The sequence below is a fragment of the Lutjanus erythropterus genome, chromosome 8, assembly GCF_056507025.1.
Source record: "Lutjanus erythropterus isolate fLutEry1 chromosome 8, fLutEry1.hap2, whole genome shotgun sequence".
In the NCBI taxonomy this organism is placed as follows: Eukaryota; Metazoa; Chordata; class Actinopteri; order Lutjaniformes; family Lutjanidae; genus Lutjanus; species Lutjanus erythropterus.
The window spans coordinates 8,364,355-8,380,806 of NC_139324.1; the positions used below are offsets into that span (position 1 = coordinate 8,364,355).

A 16,452-nucleotide genomic window follows, 5' to 3' on the forward strand; every position below is an offset into this window, starting at 1 on the left:
GAGACAGAATAGCAAATCAGTCCCTCCACGATTTCGCAGGGCTTATTTTTTTGGGATTGTTGCTTCCTAAAATGCCTGATTTTACAACAGCTTTTCTAAAAACTTGCAAGGCATGTTGCAATGTTTTCAGGCTGTTCATGCACACTGCTGTTAAAGTCTTTGGAATAACAATCTGAGCCTGTCAGAGGCAAAAACACAAAACAAGCACTTTTAGTGGACGTACTCAGACAGGTGCATTTGCCCCTCAGGACTACGTTGGGGCCACTGCAGCCTGTTTGGCAGCTGCCAGCTAACACAACCTACTGGACCAAATTCCAAACTGTTTTGTACCTATCAGTCATTTAGACCCCAAAATATGTAACAAAATAGGGCCAAGGTGTAAAAATTCCAGAATTACCCTTTAAAGGATGAGTATTGAGATATTCTATGATTTCCTTTTGTCTGCAAAGCCCATGAAGACCAAAGCCACAGAGCTCCCTTGTGGTCCAAAAACTATTAAAAACATATTTTAGATGGATTAACAAATTTACTCTTTGTGCTGTCTGAGTAACCTTTGATATAAACTACACTACCCAGATTTCTAGTATGTATTTGTGGTCTGTTTCCACAGATTCGTGCCTTCACATTGGGAATGAAAGGGCTCGGGTTGAGGCTGGGTGCCACAGACGGGCTGGGGAGCTGGGAAAATAACAAGACGGACAAACACAAAGTTGGTTTTGGTCTTCTTGAGGAATTTGTTGACAGCAAGAAAATCTAGAATATCATCAAACCTTTGAGGGGAAAAACAGTAGAGTGAGACACCATTTCACTAAAAAAAAAAAACATCCACACTAAGGGTCCCTCACACAGAGTAAAATCCTCTCAACTTTGTCTTTCAATGTGACATAATCGTCCACATCATGTTTGACATATTACAGAATCAGTTCACCCAAACTGCCAAAACACATTTGGTATCTAGAGGCAGTGCAAATAGTTTTGAGATATCCACCTATGAGATTTCCGTCTCCATGAATATTCTGTCAATTAAAGGCAAATTAAAACAAAACAAAAATCTTTTAAAATATTTTGTACTTTGGTTGGAGCAGAAATCTGAGGCAAATATCTCAAAACCTGGACAAACCTGCACAGCTCAATACTACCAATGTTCAGTGACCAAAGGAATATTTTGTGATTTTAGCGAACTGATCCTTTAATTATAGAACATTAGATTCTACTAACATAAGATTTGTTGTAAAAGAAAACAAAAATGAATCGACATCAAGGCACTGGACACGTTTGAGACAATGGCACATAGCTGGTAGGTGGACAAACAGAGGAGAGGGAGAGGAAAGTGGTCAAGGCCCTGTGTTACTTTACATTTAAGTGCTGGCAGTATTTGTACCATCATGTATAGATAATAAATACCACGATGAACTTTTCATCACTTCAGACATTTAGAGAATCTGGGCTTGCATGATTAGACATTTAGACTGGGTTACACTAACAAAGATTCATTTTCAATCTAATCAGAGTTTAACAAAGTTACGTTTAACATGAGTAAATCCAGATTTACCATTAGACAGAACTCTTGTGCACAATTTAAAACTAATCTCAGTTTAGTAAATCCAAGTTGAAATAAAGAAAGTGCTCTTGGGACCTAGTAAGTCTAAAGGGAAACTGCTAACTTTCCGCTGCTCTGTATTCCTTAACAAATGATGTTTTGTAGCTACATTTTACAAAAAGTTATATTGTTTGATAGCTGGCTAAACAGTAAAAAAAAAGGTTGTTTTGTTGCTAGCTAGCTAAAAAATTAACAAAGAATTACATAGTTTTTATAGCTAGCTAAACCATAAAAAAATACCAGATTGGTTGCTAGCTAGTTAACAAAGTGTTACATTATTTGATAGCAAGTTAAACAGTAAAAAAAAAAATACGTTTTTAAAAGTTGTATTAGCTAGCTAGCTAAAAAGTTAGTTAGCCTACTCATGATGGAGGGACAGAAGCTCTAATTTCTTTTCTGAGAAAAAGTTTTGGTGCAACAGAATTAAATATAATCTAGGCTTAGAGTACAAACTAAACTGGGGTTTAAAGAGAGGTTTAAATTCAGTCTTTCTGAATTTTAAGCTACTTTAAAAGTTTGGTGCAACATAATGCAAAGTTAAACCATGATTAAATTTGGTTTTAAAATGAATCCTTGTTGGTGGCCCCCGGCCTCAAAGCTGCCCAGGTGGGAAGAAGGTAACTGGTCCTGGTCTACAGAATGTGCAACCATGCACTACAGGTAGGAGTCAAAACAGTGCAGGAGGCCGTTAAAGGCCAGAGGATAAAATGCATAAATCTCAGTCATAACCACAGCCTTAACTCACATCTGCACAAACCCTGTGTTCATCAGTGGGTACATCTGGACTCCCTTATCTGATTAGTTCCTCCATCATCAGGTCACAAGAACTCCCAACTTGTTTGTTTGTGCACAGAGGAGAGAGGAGGATCTCTGAGGAGGACACACCACGAGACCAGCCTTCATGGAAGTTCACAGTTCATTACAGGGATGACTAGCAGAACTCATGATGAAATTAGTTCCGATAGCTGCTTCCATGTTGGATCAGTGTCCTGGATTTGTTAAGCTCTGATACAAATCTCTTGTTTTGTAATCTCTTAAATTTAAAACATCTGGACTCTTATTTTTTTTATGATCACTCTTTCTTGCTAGCAAAGGGCAATGAGAAGTGCAGGAGGCTACAGCTGTTAGCCTTCTGTGCATGAATGTGTCAGATTCATTTAAAAGGTGCTACATGTTAGAATTAGCCACCTGATTCAAACACCAGAAAATAGGCAGCATATTAACAGGAATAAGCTGCCGTTAGCTTGTTAGCTCAATTAGCAGTGCAGCGCCACTGGCACAGAAGCTTTGGACGACCTGGAGGAGGAGATTTTCAGGGCCCAGCGTGGAATGCTTGCAGGGGTGGGCTCTATTAATTAAGCTGCCACTAAAAACTGCCCTTTCAGCCAACAAGAAGGTGATCAGACATCTCTGAGCTGGAGATACTTTAGTTAGTTTAGTTTCTTGCAAGTTTTTATGAATTTATTAATTTGTTCTATCAGGTATGATTGGGAAATCTTAACAGCAAAAGGATTCAGATTCAGTAAGTGGATCTGAATCCAAACAAATCTGATCACTACTTCCATGATTAAATTTAATTTGTTCCAAATGACCATTGTGTAAGAAATAGTGGTACTGTGTTAACTGTAGGTCTGATTAACAAAGAAACCATAAAACAACTGTCATCATTTCCCCTGCAGACATTTACGATGACTGATGTCTGACCAGATTGTTGAACTTCCTGTCTGTGACATTTTCATTGTGTGACACATGGAACTATTTTAATTTGACTTTTTTCGCCTAAAACATTTAAGATATTTAACACCAGAAGGTGCCAAGGCAGTCATTTTGAAATTTATATGTGGAATAACTTCAATAAATTGAAAACTACAAAGCTGCTGGTACCTGACTTTTCCTAGAAGTGTCTGTATTTTCGTTTAAAATGTTTTTTATATAGATTATATAACTATATAAACTGACACAGGTGGTCATACTGACCACATGGAAATTACTGCTGTTATATTGTTAGTTTTTGTGCAGTAAATTTCACGTGATCCCAATTTCCAATTTTTCCAAAGTTTTCCTGAATCTCTCCTCATGCAGGTGAAGGATCCAAAATATGGATCAGGTTAAGGGAACCGAGATGTACCCAGTGTGTCGTATCCAATCTCCCGCTGAATATTTGAACTACTAAACATCTCATTGAAGGCTGCACGCTTCACATTCCAGCCACTGTTCATCATAAACCTCAGAGCAGAATCCAAGTTTGTGCTTCACTTGTTATGTTAACAGGTAAAAACAAGCTCTGTGTACCTCTCCTTCTTGCAACCCTCCAGAACATGTTAATTATTTACGTGTGGAAGTCAAATATTTGGTACAACAACAAGCAAAAAATCATAAAAAGGTTAAAATTACACTTAGCTTTCTTAATGGTCTACTTCATTTTGTACAAACAGTTAAAAATGGCTTTTTTTAAGACAAAACAAGTCTCGAAGGCGAGCTGCTAAGCTGCTTCGCCGTGCAGAGACTGAGTACCGAGGTCGGTTTGGATTTAAGCACCCGTGAGTAGAAAGAACAAACCGTGGTGGAAGTTAACACAAGCATGCAGACCCAAGCAGTGATCGATCCAGATCTTCTTCATGGAGCAACTGATTCGGCTGCAGCAGTCGGTCGGTCAGTCAGTCAGTCGGTCAGTCGGTCAGTCAGTCGGTCAGTCCAGGGCAGTGCAGCAGCTCCGCTCACTGATTCTGGAAAAAGGGCACTAAGAAAAAGCGCTGTGGGGCCTCCAGCCTGGCGTCTGTACACGTTCCCCACACGAAGAGCAGGAGATACAGACACTATCTACCCTTCTTCCTCAAGAGTGCACGTTACAGACTGAAACACTGCATCATTCCTTAGAAGGGAGTGGGGGGGGCGGGGCATCGGGTGCACAGTTCGAGGTAGGAGGGTAGAGGGTCGGTTCGGAGGGGTCAGAAGGTTTCTGAGTCCTCCGAGTCGTTCTCGGTTGTTCCCTCGCTGGAGGGTCCGGAGGGGTTCCTGGGGCTGCGTGGCCCCCGCGGGCCGGTGCCTGGGCCTTTACCCCCCTGGTGGGGCAGCTGCCTCAGCAGGGAGCCTGGGGAGGGAGCCCCGGAGCTGCAAGGGGAGCAGAAAGGCATCATGGTAGCCAGAATGAGAGCCAGACAGTCAGCCACCTCTCTGCTAGGAGCACAAGCCAGAGCAGGCGTCAGACCTGAGGTAGAGAGACAGAGAGAAAAGGGGGAGAGAGGGAGGGAGAAGGGGACAGAAAGGAGGAGGAGGAGGACGAAGAGGAGGAAGAGGAGGAGGGCGACACGTGGACATAGAGGAAGCAGGGAAGGCGAAGCAGAAACAGGAGCAGAAGACAAAGGAGGGACGGAGCAGCATTCCATTAGTGTTCAGCCAGCTGACACAGTATGCACACACAGACATGGGGAGGGGGGCACAGAGCACAGGGACACCACAGCTGACGTCTGTCACTACACAACACACACATCCAACAACAACACATCCTGACACATGGAGAGCAAACAGCAGCTTGTGCATATTTAGATCAGGGTTCCCACTGTCAGCACCAGCTAACACTCCACATCCTCATGACTCATTTATCATTTAGTCCACTTGTTTACAGAAATCACATGGAGATCATACAGAGATCATACAGAGATCATACAGAGATCATACAGAGATCATACACAGAGCAGTGTCCATCACCGAACATCTGATTACAGCCACTGTCTCTTTGGTCTTAAGACTACAAATTTGCAACTGAAAAAAACTACACATCCTCAGTTCTGCAGCAGGTTAGCTGCTTGAGGCTACATTTGTTTAACCGTCCATCTTCAGTCTGATAAGCTTTGCTTCTCTATATTGAAAAAAAAATCACATTTTGAAAACAGTGAAAAGATGGGAGGTTTGTTAACGCAACATACATATGATTTAAGGCAAGACACTACGATGAATATGATAATTAGCATCTGCACTAACTTGTTCAGCAGCCGCCATTGTTTGTTTGAGACGAGTCACTTTCAAACCTTGAAAACACTACTTTAAAATTCAAGTGTTTTTTAAAGGATTTCCAGCAGCCAATAAAGAGACTGTTTCTCCTTTGGGATTTATTTCAACAAGGCTGAATCAACTATGAAATGCAGTGTTTCAGCTTTAGCAATTTTTGGCATTTGTTTGTCATTTCCTGTCATTTCTCTGCTGTTATCATCAAATAAAAGGCAAAAAAAGGCCTTTTTAAATGTGAGCACTGAGAAAAGCATCAAGGGTTAACATGACCAGTGGGAACCCTTTTAAAGATTCATTTGCAGCGCACATGGAAAATAATATTAAACAATTCATTAGTTGAGTTCATGCTGGAGAGGAGGAGAACATTCATGCTGACCAGTGACCACGGCATGCAGCTAGAACCTATCAAGCACCAGGTTCCACACCAGGTTCACCCTACCGTTCTCATCCACCTTCTGGACGTTGGCCCCTCGGGACAGCAGCTCTTGGACCGCCTGCTTCAGACCGCTGCGAGCTGCCAGGTGGAGAGGACTGACAGAGACAGACAGAAGGTTTAGAAATGTCCTCCCTGCTGCTAGCCTCTTCCTCCACCTCCTCCCTTTTTCTTTAACTTAAACATTCCCCTAATACTAACAAAAGGTTGTCTTAGCAACACAAATAAGAGCAGTTTGCGTCTGTGAAGAGTCAAACATACAATTATATGTCTCCTACATGTATAATTCCTGGTGCATCAAATTACAGTGAAACTGAGCAGTTCTTCTGGTTATGGCAGAAGTTTGAGACACTCACGTCTGCAGAGCTGCGTTTGTGGCGTTTATGAGTGCAGTGTCAGACATCTTCTCCAGGATCAACAGCACACAGTCTTCTTTTCCCTGAGGAGGACATGTCCAGTTAAAGACCTGATCCCAGAGTCAGCGAAAGTCCTCATTTGTTTTTTTTTTAAAGGTTTTTATATCATTCTGTAGCTTCTCATTAGTCTTCCTCATGTATACATATAAATATACAGCATCCCTACTCCAGACCTGAACCTGCTGCACTGTTCTGAGTGTTTGTTTGTTTTTTGTCTGTATCGTATCGTTTTCATTGGCTCGTTCGCAATCAGATTGGATCACCTGATTGGCTAAAAAATGCAGATGAAAGGTTTAATTCAATTTGTACTCATAACTCAATTATGTTTTTAAAAGTAATTAAGTAGCTTACACAGTGTAATGTATACTTAAGTAAAAGTACAGACTTAAAATCTACTCATAAAAGTACAAGTGCCTCCAAAAAATACTTAATTAAAGTAATATGAGTATTTGTAATTAGTAGGGCTGGGTATCAATGCTCAATACCTTTAAGGTATCAAGTGAAATAACCCAGTGCCTGAACCTGACAGGTTCGGGTCGGGTCAGGCCTTATTCCTCACATATTTCATGGGCCCACACCGGGTTTGGGATATACTTTATCTATTTATTCATTCATTTATTTATTTATTCTCATTATTCTCCCCAGTTCAGTTGTTGCCATTTCAAATTCCCCTCATGTATTACCCCTGTCACTGAAAACACCTCCTGTTTTAGTACATAGAGGGAAGCTTGTTAAGAAAAATATCGGGCTTTAATTGGGTTCGGGCTCAAATATGCTATATGTTAGTCTCAGACAGAACTTTGTTGGGCCTCATTGGGCTCAACTTTTCAGGCACGATTAAAGTGCTACTCTAATGGTATCAGTATCACTTAAAGGATACTGGCTTTGGTACTGTTACTGCAATTTTTTAAATGATACCCACCCCTAGTAATTAGTTACTTCAATTCCTGCTAAAAAGTCCGAACAACAGCTTATTTCAGCTTTATTACGATTCTGGTTGATTCAGGAAGGCTTTGAAATAGTTTACACGAAGAATAAAGGAACACTTTGTCTTCAGTTTATCACAATCATTCAAAAACAGCAAATCTGGATGATTTTCACTGGACAGGAGAGGTAAGAAAAATAGCATTCTTGACAAGTAACTAAAGCTGTCTGACAAATGGAGTAAAAAGTGCAGTATTTGCCTCTGAGATGTAGTGGGGTAAAACTATAAAGTTACAGAAAATAGAATTACTCAAGCAAAGTACAATCAATTTGTACTTGAGTAGAGTACTTGAGTAAATGTACTTAATTACAGACCACCACTGGTTAGAATCAGTATTTTTATGACAATATATCAAATAAGAATATGAAAGATGAGTTTCAGCTCATTATTTAGCTGTCCAATAGAATCATCTTATTTTATTTGATCCTTTTCACAGGTCTTCTCATTGAGACTGGGATCTCTTCTTCAAGAATCACCTGTCTACTAAAATAGACAGTTTAAGCAGAGACAGATTGTCAGATACTGGGGGCTGAGAATAAAATGTGCTCTTGTCTTAAACACAGTTGAACCACAGGACTGTCCTCCCAGCAGGCTCTGGGACTAAAACAAACAATAAAAACAATGGAGGACGGAGCCTCCATGTGGACACTTACTTTATTGCAGGCTAGATGTAGGGCGGTGTTGCCGTCTTTGTCCGTGAGACTGAGGCTGGCGCTGGTGCTGGTCAGCAGCACCTCTGGAGCACAAGACAGAATCAGAGCCACAGAAACATGTACTTTCAAAATGAACCACATGAGACCAGAGCCAAATGTTATGAAACCACACTGCAGAACAGAAGGAATAAGCCCCAAAAAAAACATTTCTGTACCGAGGACTCCGGCTCTGCCCTTCTCAGCCGCCATCATCAGTGAAGTGCGACCTGATTGATCTGCAGCATCCACAGGTGCATCATGGGACAGGAGCAGCTGGACACAGTCGACGTGACCCGCGAATGCTGCGGCATGAAGGGGAGTCCTGCAGGAGAGAGGCAGGGAGGGATGAAAACAAAAGATACAGCTTGCACTCTCTCTCTCTCTCTCACACACACACACACACACGCACACACACACACACACACCTCTTACCTGCCCTTGGCGTCTTTGCAGCCAGCGATGTCTGAGCCCATGGCCTCCAGCAGCAGTGATGCACACGGCTCATGATCGTTCGCTCTGTTAGTTCAAACAAACAGAATTTCACTCACTGATATCAGGTGACAGAAATAAAAGAAATCTGGAACATTCCAAGACTATTGAAAAAGATCTGTTTTAAGTTTTGAAGAAAGGTTTTACTATCATACTGGCAAATGGCAAAATTAATCATTACTAAGCATCCTAGTGTGAACATAACAATGTACGCTTTCAGAAAGTTGGACATTTTTTGAGAATATCAGTAAAAACAAACATCATTAAAGGAGCATGATGTGGGAACTGCGCACGCAAAATGAGTACAGCAGACCGAATAACGAGTTGGAGCCATTATGCAGGATGTGTGCAACATTGTTAACTGACAAGAACAAGTGACAATGAGTCCTCCACTGTAAGTTGATCAGCTGTTTATAACTCAGTCAGTTGTCTGTCAATGTAAAAGTGAAAGCAAAAGCGCAAAGTGCCTGTCTCACTGTCCACCAATTCACATTAACATTTTGCTCAATTTAAGAGTTATAAACATCTACACCTCTTACAAGTTTATTAATGATTTATTACGATTCATAAACAGACTCTTACTCATTAAGGAGAACATCTGGCACTCCGATTGATGTGAAACAGGCAAACAAAAACAGTTATTCGACTTACACAGCACAGTGCAGAGGGGTGAACGGGTTCCCATCAATACAGCGACAACCCTTCTGCTCCAGCAGAACCTCCACACACCCCTCATGACCTACAGACACACACATGGTATTAGAAAAGACCATCAAATGTTTTTTCACTGGCTAGTGTGTCTGGTGTGATTTAAAGTGCAGACTTAAATACTAAACAGTCCATGAGAGCGATGATTACAAACACTGAGGTGCAGGCTGAGGGGATTTATGAGTGTGTGTCAGTGTGTGATTCTGACCGTAGTAGCAGGCCCAGTGCAGAGGTGTGTATCCACTGTGGTCTCTCAGCGGGGGCAGTGACGGCGGCTCGGAGCAGGCGATGCTCAGCAGCTCGCTCAGCCAGGAGGCGTGGCCTCTGGCCGCGGCCAGGTGGATGGAGGTACGGCCCCGCGAGTCACCGAGCAGGACCGAGGCTTCCTGCTCCAACAAACACTGGATACACTCCTCCTGACCACACAGCAGCTGGAGAGAGAAGACAGACGGCTTTCTAACAGATATCACCATGAAACGTACCCAGCTGATTACTTTAAGAATTATTTTTTTGTTTTATGAAATTTTATGTTTAAAGGTGCATGTGAGGAATTATCTAATTAAATATGTGATAATTTGCAAAACTTTCCAGAGCAGAAATCTGAACATCAGATAAAGCTAGGTACAAATTCTTGTTTCATTTTGTTGACATATTAAATTCAGAGCTTTTTACAAAGAGAATTATGGATCTCTTTTTATCACTCCCTAAATCAGAAAATACTATCATAAGCCATGAAAATGATACGAATCTGACCCTGAATAATACACACACAAACCTTCAGAAAAGAGAGAAAACTCTGTTTGGTGTATGGACATGCTAGCTAGGCTCTACGGCTGCAGAATTAATCGTGATTGCAATAAAATCGCAGTGTGGCCAGGTGTTATATCCAAATCACAAATCATGATTTTAATAGTTTCCAGTGAACATGAAAATTTTAATGCAAAACTGATCATTTCCACTAATCATATCACTCACTGCAATCACAATTTCAGTCAAAATAATCTCAATATGAGAAAGAGTTTGAGACATTTGGAGAAAACAGTCCATCAATAACTGTTCTGGAGGCTGACTGTTACCCCAAGGTGCAGTGCAGTGAGGCCGTGGTTATTGGCCACATTGACGTTGGCTTCCCTCTCCAACAGCAGCGACACGGCATCTACGTGACCCCCCGCCACCGCCAGCATCAGAGGAGTCCTGCAGACGAGGACGAGGCAGAGGACATGTGTGACAGAATGACGGGACATGCTGTGATACGTGAGGAAAAACGGAATATAACAAAAAATAACAAAAGACGACCACTCACTGTCCCTGAGAGTCAGCAGCATCGACGAGGTCTGCACTGTCTGATTCATCCAGCAGGAGGCGCACACACGTTGTGTGACCGTTCATCACTGGAGGAGGTGGGAGAGAGTGTGACAGTCAGAGAACAAGAAACAGAGAGCAACAGAAATGTAGAATCACTTAAATGAATCTCAGTCTCCAGTCACTGCGTTCACTGAACATGCTCATATTTTTTTTGGCCAAATCAGTTTGCAATTAATAAAGGTGAACACTGTTTACTCCTGAGAGAGATAACAGGAGCTCACGTCATCAGCTGATTACAAAAAGTGTGATCACAGCAGAGTGTGTGTGTGAATATGGACAGAAGTGTTGACGTGATATAAAAACTTTTTTTGATCATGAAGCTTCATGTTTCTCAGTAATTCTGTGGAGTATCAGTGAAGTGTGTGAACTCCACTGCAGACTGGAGTCTGTTAACAGTGAGAAACACAGATAGATCCACATTATACACTCATCTACAAACATCTGTATCCATGGAAACACATTTCTGACAATATGAAGGCAAAAAGATCCTGTAAGTCATTATAAATAGAAATGTTGTTGAAATAATGAGTTAGAATTTAAAATAATGATTTAGTATTTCAAAATACTGACCATTTATCTCAAAATGATGAGAAACATGGCAAAATCACTCACATATTACATCATTAATTTAAGATATTAAGTCATTATTTTCAGAAGCCTTCTATTTATTTTGAGAAACTAACTCAATATTTTAGATAGGGGAGATCGGGGTCAATTGTAACTTTATTTTTCCCTTCATAAATCACAGACTACTGAAATACACTAGTCATCTTACGACATGAGAAGCATATAGATTTAATTATACTAATTAATAATACAACTGATATATTTTCACCAATATGGACAAGAATGTCATATTTAATTTCATGCAAGAAAGGTGTTACTATTGCCCCCTCGGTGGGGCAATATATAGTGTTTGCATCCAGTTATAACCTTGAAAACCAGAAAGTAATCATATTTAATAACGTTAGTTAAGGTCTTATTTGTATGTTGTCCGAATTTTTTTAGATAACAGGCGTCGTCTGCATTCAAAGCAAAAGGTTCTTCTTTATTTGTGCAGACTGCTGGGCCACAATTCTAAAGTTTAAATGATTTGAATTGAGTTTCAAGTAATTTTACATTTGCCAATAAAATAAATCTAAAAACATGAATATTGTGCACCATGCAGCAGTAACATCATTGTATAGACTCCAGTCCCTGATAGGAGGAAGTTGTACTTCAAACTGAACTGGAGAAAAGAAGGCAGAAAGAACGTGAACTAGTTCATTTTAATCTCTGGGACCTGAGCTCTTTTTCAGTGTGACCTTGACAGCAGTGCTACACTGTAATGTCACATAAATATCAACCATGATGTTCAAACACACGAGCCCACAGTGGAGGTGAGGGACACTGATTTTTCATGTCAACAAAAATATTTATTTGTAGACTTTTTGGACGATGCATTTACTAGTTATTTCACTATACCTGCACTTTCACTGTACATATGAGACTGAGACAAAACCCTGAACCCTCACAGACTGTAGCTGACGTCAGCTGATAGTGTTTGAGTGGGAGAGGCTGTGAGGACTCACAACGCTCAAAACGTATTGCCAAAAAGCCTTTAGTTAATTCTACTACGTTTTATTATCATCATATCTTATTTGTTTTATTAGAAGCATTTATCTTTACTCTTTTAGGTTTAACTCATTTTAAGTTTGTATTATTTTAATTGGCTGATTTATTTATTTCATTCCTGAATCATTTGGTCCCCACAAGCCATTTTAAACACTCAGATAATGTATTAACTCATTTTTGTCTGAACTGGATCATATATGAACAGGTAAACTGTTTAACGCTTCAGTCTGTGAGTGTGTGAGGGTTGACACTGGGATTAGGCCTGAAACTCTAAAAGAGGCGTTGTTGCGTTTTGGCTCCAGGCTTGAAGGGCTTCGCACTAAAAAAAAAAGATGGCTCCATGCTCCCGTCACCCAGAGGTGTGTATATTTGGATCTAAGAGGTGCATGAAAAAGGAAAACTAGTTCTTTGTGGACCTTTTGTTTTCCACAGGGGCATAAAGAGGCACATTCAATCCCCCTTCCAGTGTCCTCCATGAGACCTTATTATGGAAAACTTATGAACAGTGGTCCATATCGAGAGACAGATCATTTTTATGATCCCATTTGAATGTGTCATGTGTCACACGTCTGATGTTTGTCAATTTAAAAGATAACTTTACAAGACAAGAAAGTCATTTGTCAGAGTACAATTTAGTTTTGTGAGAAACTGCTAAGTGAACTACATCTTCTGTTTTGCACAATATACATATAATAAAATAATAATACATATAAATTTTCATCTAATGGATGCCCTTTCCTCAGACCCAAAGTCCTCAAAGTGTCCACATACTTTTGGCCATATGCAGCTGGACATGTGTGGACTAAACTGTTAGTAAATGATGTGAGACTGAAGCTGGACCCACCTGCCAGGTGGACAGGGGTACGTCCGTGGTGGGTGTCGGTGGTGCGCGGCGACGCCCCCTGGCTGAGGAGGGTGTGAACGCAGTCGGTGTGGCCCCTGAGGGCGGCCAGAGCCAGTGGGGTCCTCCCCGCCTCGTCCCCCTGGTCCACCTCCGTCTCCCCCTGCAGCAGCACCTCCAGGGCCTGAGCGTGGCCGTGGTACGCCTGCACAGACACGCAAACGCTTTAAAAACCTCCACACCAAACAGCTGATCAACAAACAAAGTAACACTGTACTCACCAAAACAAGTGTCACAATATTAATGTAATGTAACCTGATTTTTTTCTGTTACTTTTGGATTGCTTCAATATAAAATGTGGTGAAACTGTCTGGCCTAAAATACTGTTTTTAGGGCTGCTACTAATAATTAGTTTTTAAATTAACTGATTAATTGTTTGGTCTATAAAATGTCAGAAAATGGTGAAAAAGTCCAGGATGACGTCCTCAAATGTCTTGTTTTGTCCACAACTCAAAAACAGAATCACAGAATCAAATCACAGATTAATTGTTGCATTAATTGTTTTTTTTATCTGTAACTGTAATGGAGTACAGTTACCTATTTTGTATTCAGATTACATAATGCCATTACATGTAATCCATTACACCCCATGCCTGGCTGTGGCATTGAGAGAAAATGAAACTTGTTTACCAGCCACAGGTTCCACCTTCTCTCACCAGTTAACCAGCAGCACATGCTGTCACGAGGATTTTTTCCTCCAGCTATTATGAAACTTAAATTCCTCGTTGAGAAATGTTGTTGAAATGTTCTCCCTGTGTATTTTTGTGAGCTTCTATCTGTTTTATCCTGTAACTGTAATATACACAGACTGTCAAAGAAAAAAAAACACAAATGACAAACCATTGCTACCCACTTCACATTAAAACTGATCATTAAATCATGGGAAGAGTTCATTTGTGCATAAATGAACATTCCTGACCATTTTTACTGACATTTCTGTATCACCTTATATTATCTTGATGTATGAATGATATAAATGCACTGAGGCTGTGTTAACAGGCCACCTTACTGTTTTTATTGCTTTAATGCTTTCTGTCCCCTGGAAAACATTATAAGACATGTTGTGCTACTGCAAAAACAGACAAAATTAAAGTATTTAGGTAAAATTAACAGACTCATTTTTTTATCTCATCAGAATATACACATTTTAAATGTTTAAAGAAGCTCTAGTGCAGATAGAAATCTTACATTTGCAGAATTTCGTTCATAGTTTTTTATATTTTTGGGGATCCAAATAAAATCTCACTGTCTGGGAATGACTGGACTGAGGCGTCTCTGACGGATGATTCAAATCTTTGACATTCAGGGGGCAACCCTAGATAATACACACATACACTCTCATGCTATCTTTGTGTGTGTGTGTTTGTGTGTGTGTGTGAGTGAGAGACGCACAGCGAGGTGCAGAGGGCTCCTGGCGTTGGGAGACTCAGGGTCGTCCTGGTGACTGTCGTCTCTGTCCAGCAGCTGCAGGTCACAACGACACACATCAACACATTTTCCTCAAAAACTAACATGAAACCCAATGACAACCCACCCACACACACTGTATCAAACTCTGATGAGAAACGTTTGTCATGGATTCATCTTGAAGCATTTTGTACATTTTTGAACAAATCAGAGTCAACTGTACAACACCAGAAACCTGGAATGTTGTTTTGTGGTGCACACTGAAAATATGATCAGTTAACAGATGGAGAAAACGCCTGGAGTCACTATCCAGCAGAACAACTATTTCCTCCATGTGGTGTGTGTGTGTGTGTGTGTGTGTGTGTGTGTGTGTGTGTGTGTGTGTGTGTGTGTGTGTGTGTGTGTGTGTGTGTACTGACCAGTTCCAGACAGTGCCTGTGTCCATAGGCTGCAGCGTAGTGGACGGGACTGTAACCCTGTTTGTCCTTCAGAGAGGCCGTCGCGCCGCTTTGCAGCAGGAACTCTAAACATCTGCAACGCAAACAGTTCAGCTGTCAGTTCACTCACACAACACAGCCAACATGTAGTGAACACAACATTATGATTTCAAGGTGTCACTGTGATGAACACAGCGCTTAAATATTATTCTGGGTTCTTATGAAAACCAAATGTGTAGAAGAGATCTGGCAGACAGAGTGTGTGAGTGTGTGTTGTCTTCTGTTTGTGAGCGCAAAGAGAGATTCTGTTTTTATCAGCTGACTGTTGACTGTTTACTCACTCAGAAACATATCAGATAAGACTGAATTCTTACTAGGGCTGCAACTAACGATTATTTTCATCACTGATTAATCTGTCAATTGTTTTCTTGATTAATCAATACATTTTTTTGGTCTATAAAAAGGTGAAAAATGTCAATTAGTGTTTCCCAAAGTCCAAGATGACGTCCTCAAATGTCTTGTTTTGTCTGCAATCCAAGATGTTCAGCTTGCTCAGAAAATCAGAAAATATTCACATTTAAGAAGCTGAAATCAGTGAATCTGGGCTTTTTTTTCTTAAAAAAATACTCAAAATGATTAATCAATTATCAATATATTTGGCGATTAATTTAAGAATCAATTAATAATCAATTACTTTTTCCAAAATGCACTTCTATTTCCATATGTTAGCAAAACTTTAAATGTTTTAACAGGGTTTGTTATACTATCCACCTCCACGAAATGTTTCCCAACACCTCTGTTTTCAATGTTAAACACACAGAGGTACATTTTTTCATATGTTCTGGTCGTGTCAGTGCATCCAAGTATTTTGGAAAGAGGTTCATTCTGTAATTCAGGAGGTAAAATGGTTCTCATTGACTCCTTTGTTCTATTTTGTTGATAATCTCTGTTAACTATTCTTTTATTTCAGGCTGTGTGTGCATCTTGCTGCGACGGTCTGCCTCACAGGTCCCTGTGACTGACACGTGGTTGTCACAGATATCAGCTGTGTTTCCACTGGAGGAACTGACTTATGATCTCAACGACAAATCAGTTTCTGTCAACTTAAGACAGCCCTGCACTTTTTCCTTCAGAGCTCTGACTTGTCTGACCCCAGAGGACAGTAACTAATTGCTCCATCTACTGATGTCAGTGTCACATTGCAGTGTAATTGCAATGTTCATATGTTCTTTTGGGGTGGAACTTTTCTGTTTTGTATATATATATTTTTTTTATATACTTTTTATATTTTTTCCTCCAAATTGACTTATTTATTTTATGTATGTTGTTTATGTTTTTAAAAAAAAATCCAATAAAAAGAAAAGAAAAAATAAATAATCGATTACTTGATTAATCTT

General features: G+C 40.3%; 1 protein-coding gene across 1 annotated transcript in view; it reads right to left on the reverse strand.

The window, feature by feature from the left end:
- Positions 1 to 2,145: 2,145 nt before the first annotated feature.
- Positions 2,146 to 16,452, reverse strand: part of ankrd44 (ankyrin repeat domain 44) — a 53,312-nt gene continuing 39,005 nt past the window's right edge. Inside the window, exons 16-28 of the mRNA XM_084724413.1 lie at positions 15,038 to 15,149; positions 14,604 to 14,675; positions 13,155 to 13,356; positions 10,635 to 10,722; positions 10,408 to 10,525; positions 9,540 to 9,762; positions 9,275 to 9,362; positions 8,567 to 8,650; positions 8,311 to 8,456; positions 8,096 to 8,178; positions 6,398 to 6,480; positions 6,048 to 6,139; positions 2,146 to 4,808 (exon numbers count right to left, since the gene is read on the reverse strand). Coding sequence (XP_084580539.1) covers positions 4,549 to 4,808; positions 6,048 to 6,139; positions 6,398 to 6,480; positions 8,096 to 8,178; positions 8,311 to 8,456; positions 8,567 to 8,650; positions 9,275 to 9,362; positions 9,540 to 9,762; positions 10,408 to 10,525; positions 10,635 to 10,722; positions 13,155 to 13,356; positions 14,604 to 14,675; positions 15,038 to 15,149 — 1,651 coding nt within the window. The 3' untranslated portion in view covers positions 2,146 to 4,548. The remainder of the gene's footprint in view (positions 4,809 to 6,047; positions 6,140 to 6,397; positions 6,481 to 8,095; positions 8,179 to 8,310; positions 8,457 to 8,566; positions 8,651 to 9,274; positions 9,363 to 9,539; positions 9,763 to 10,407; positions 10,526 to 10,634; positions 10,723 to 13,154; positions 13,357 to 14,603; positions 14,676 to 15,037; positions 15,150 to 16,452) is intronic.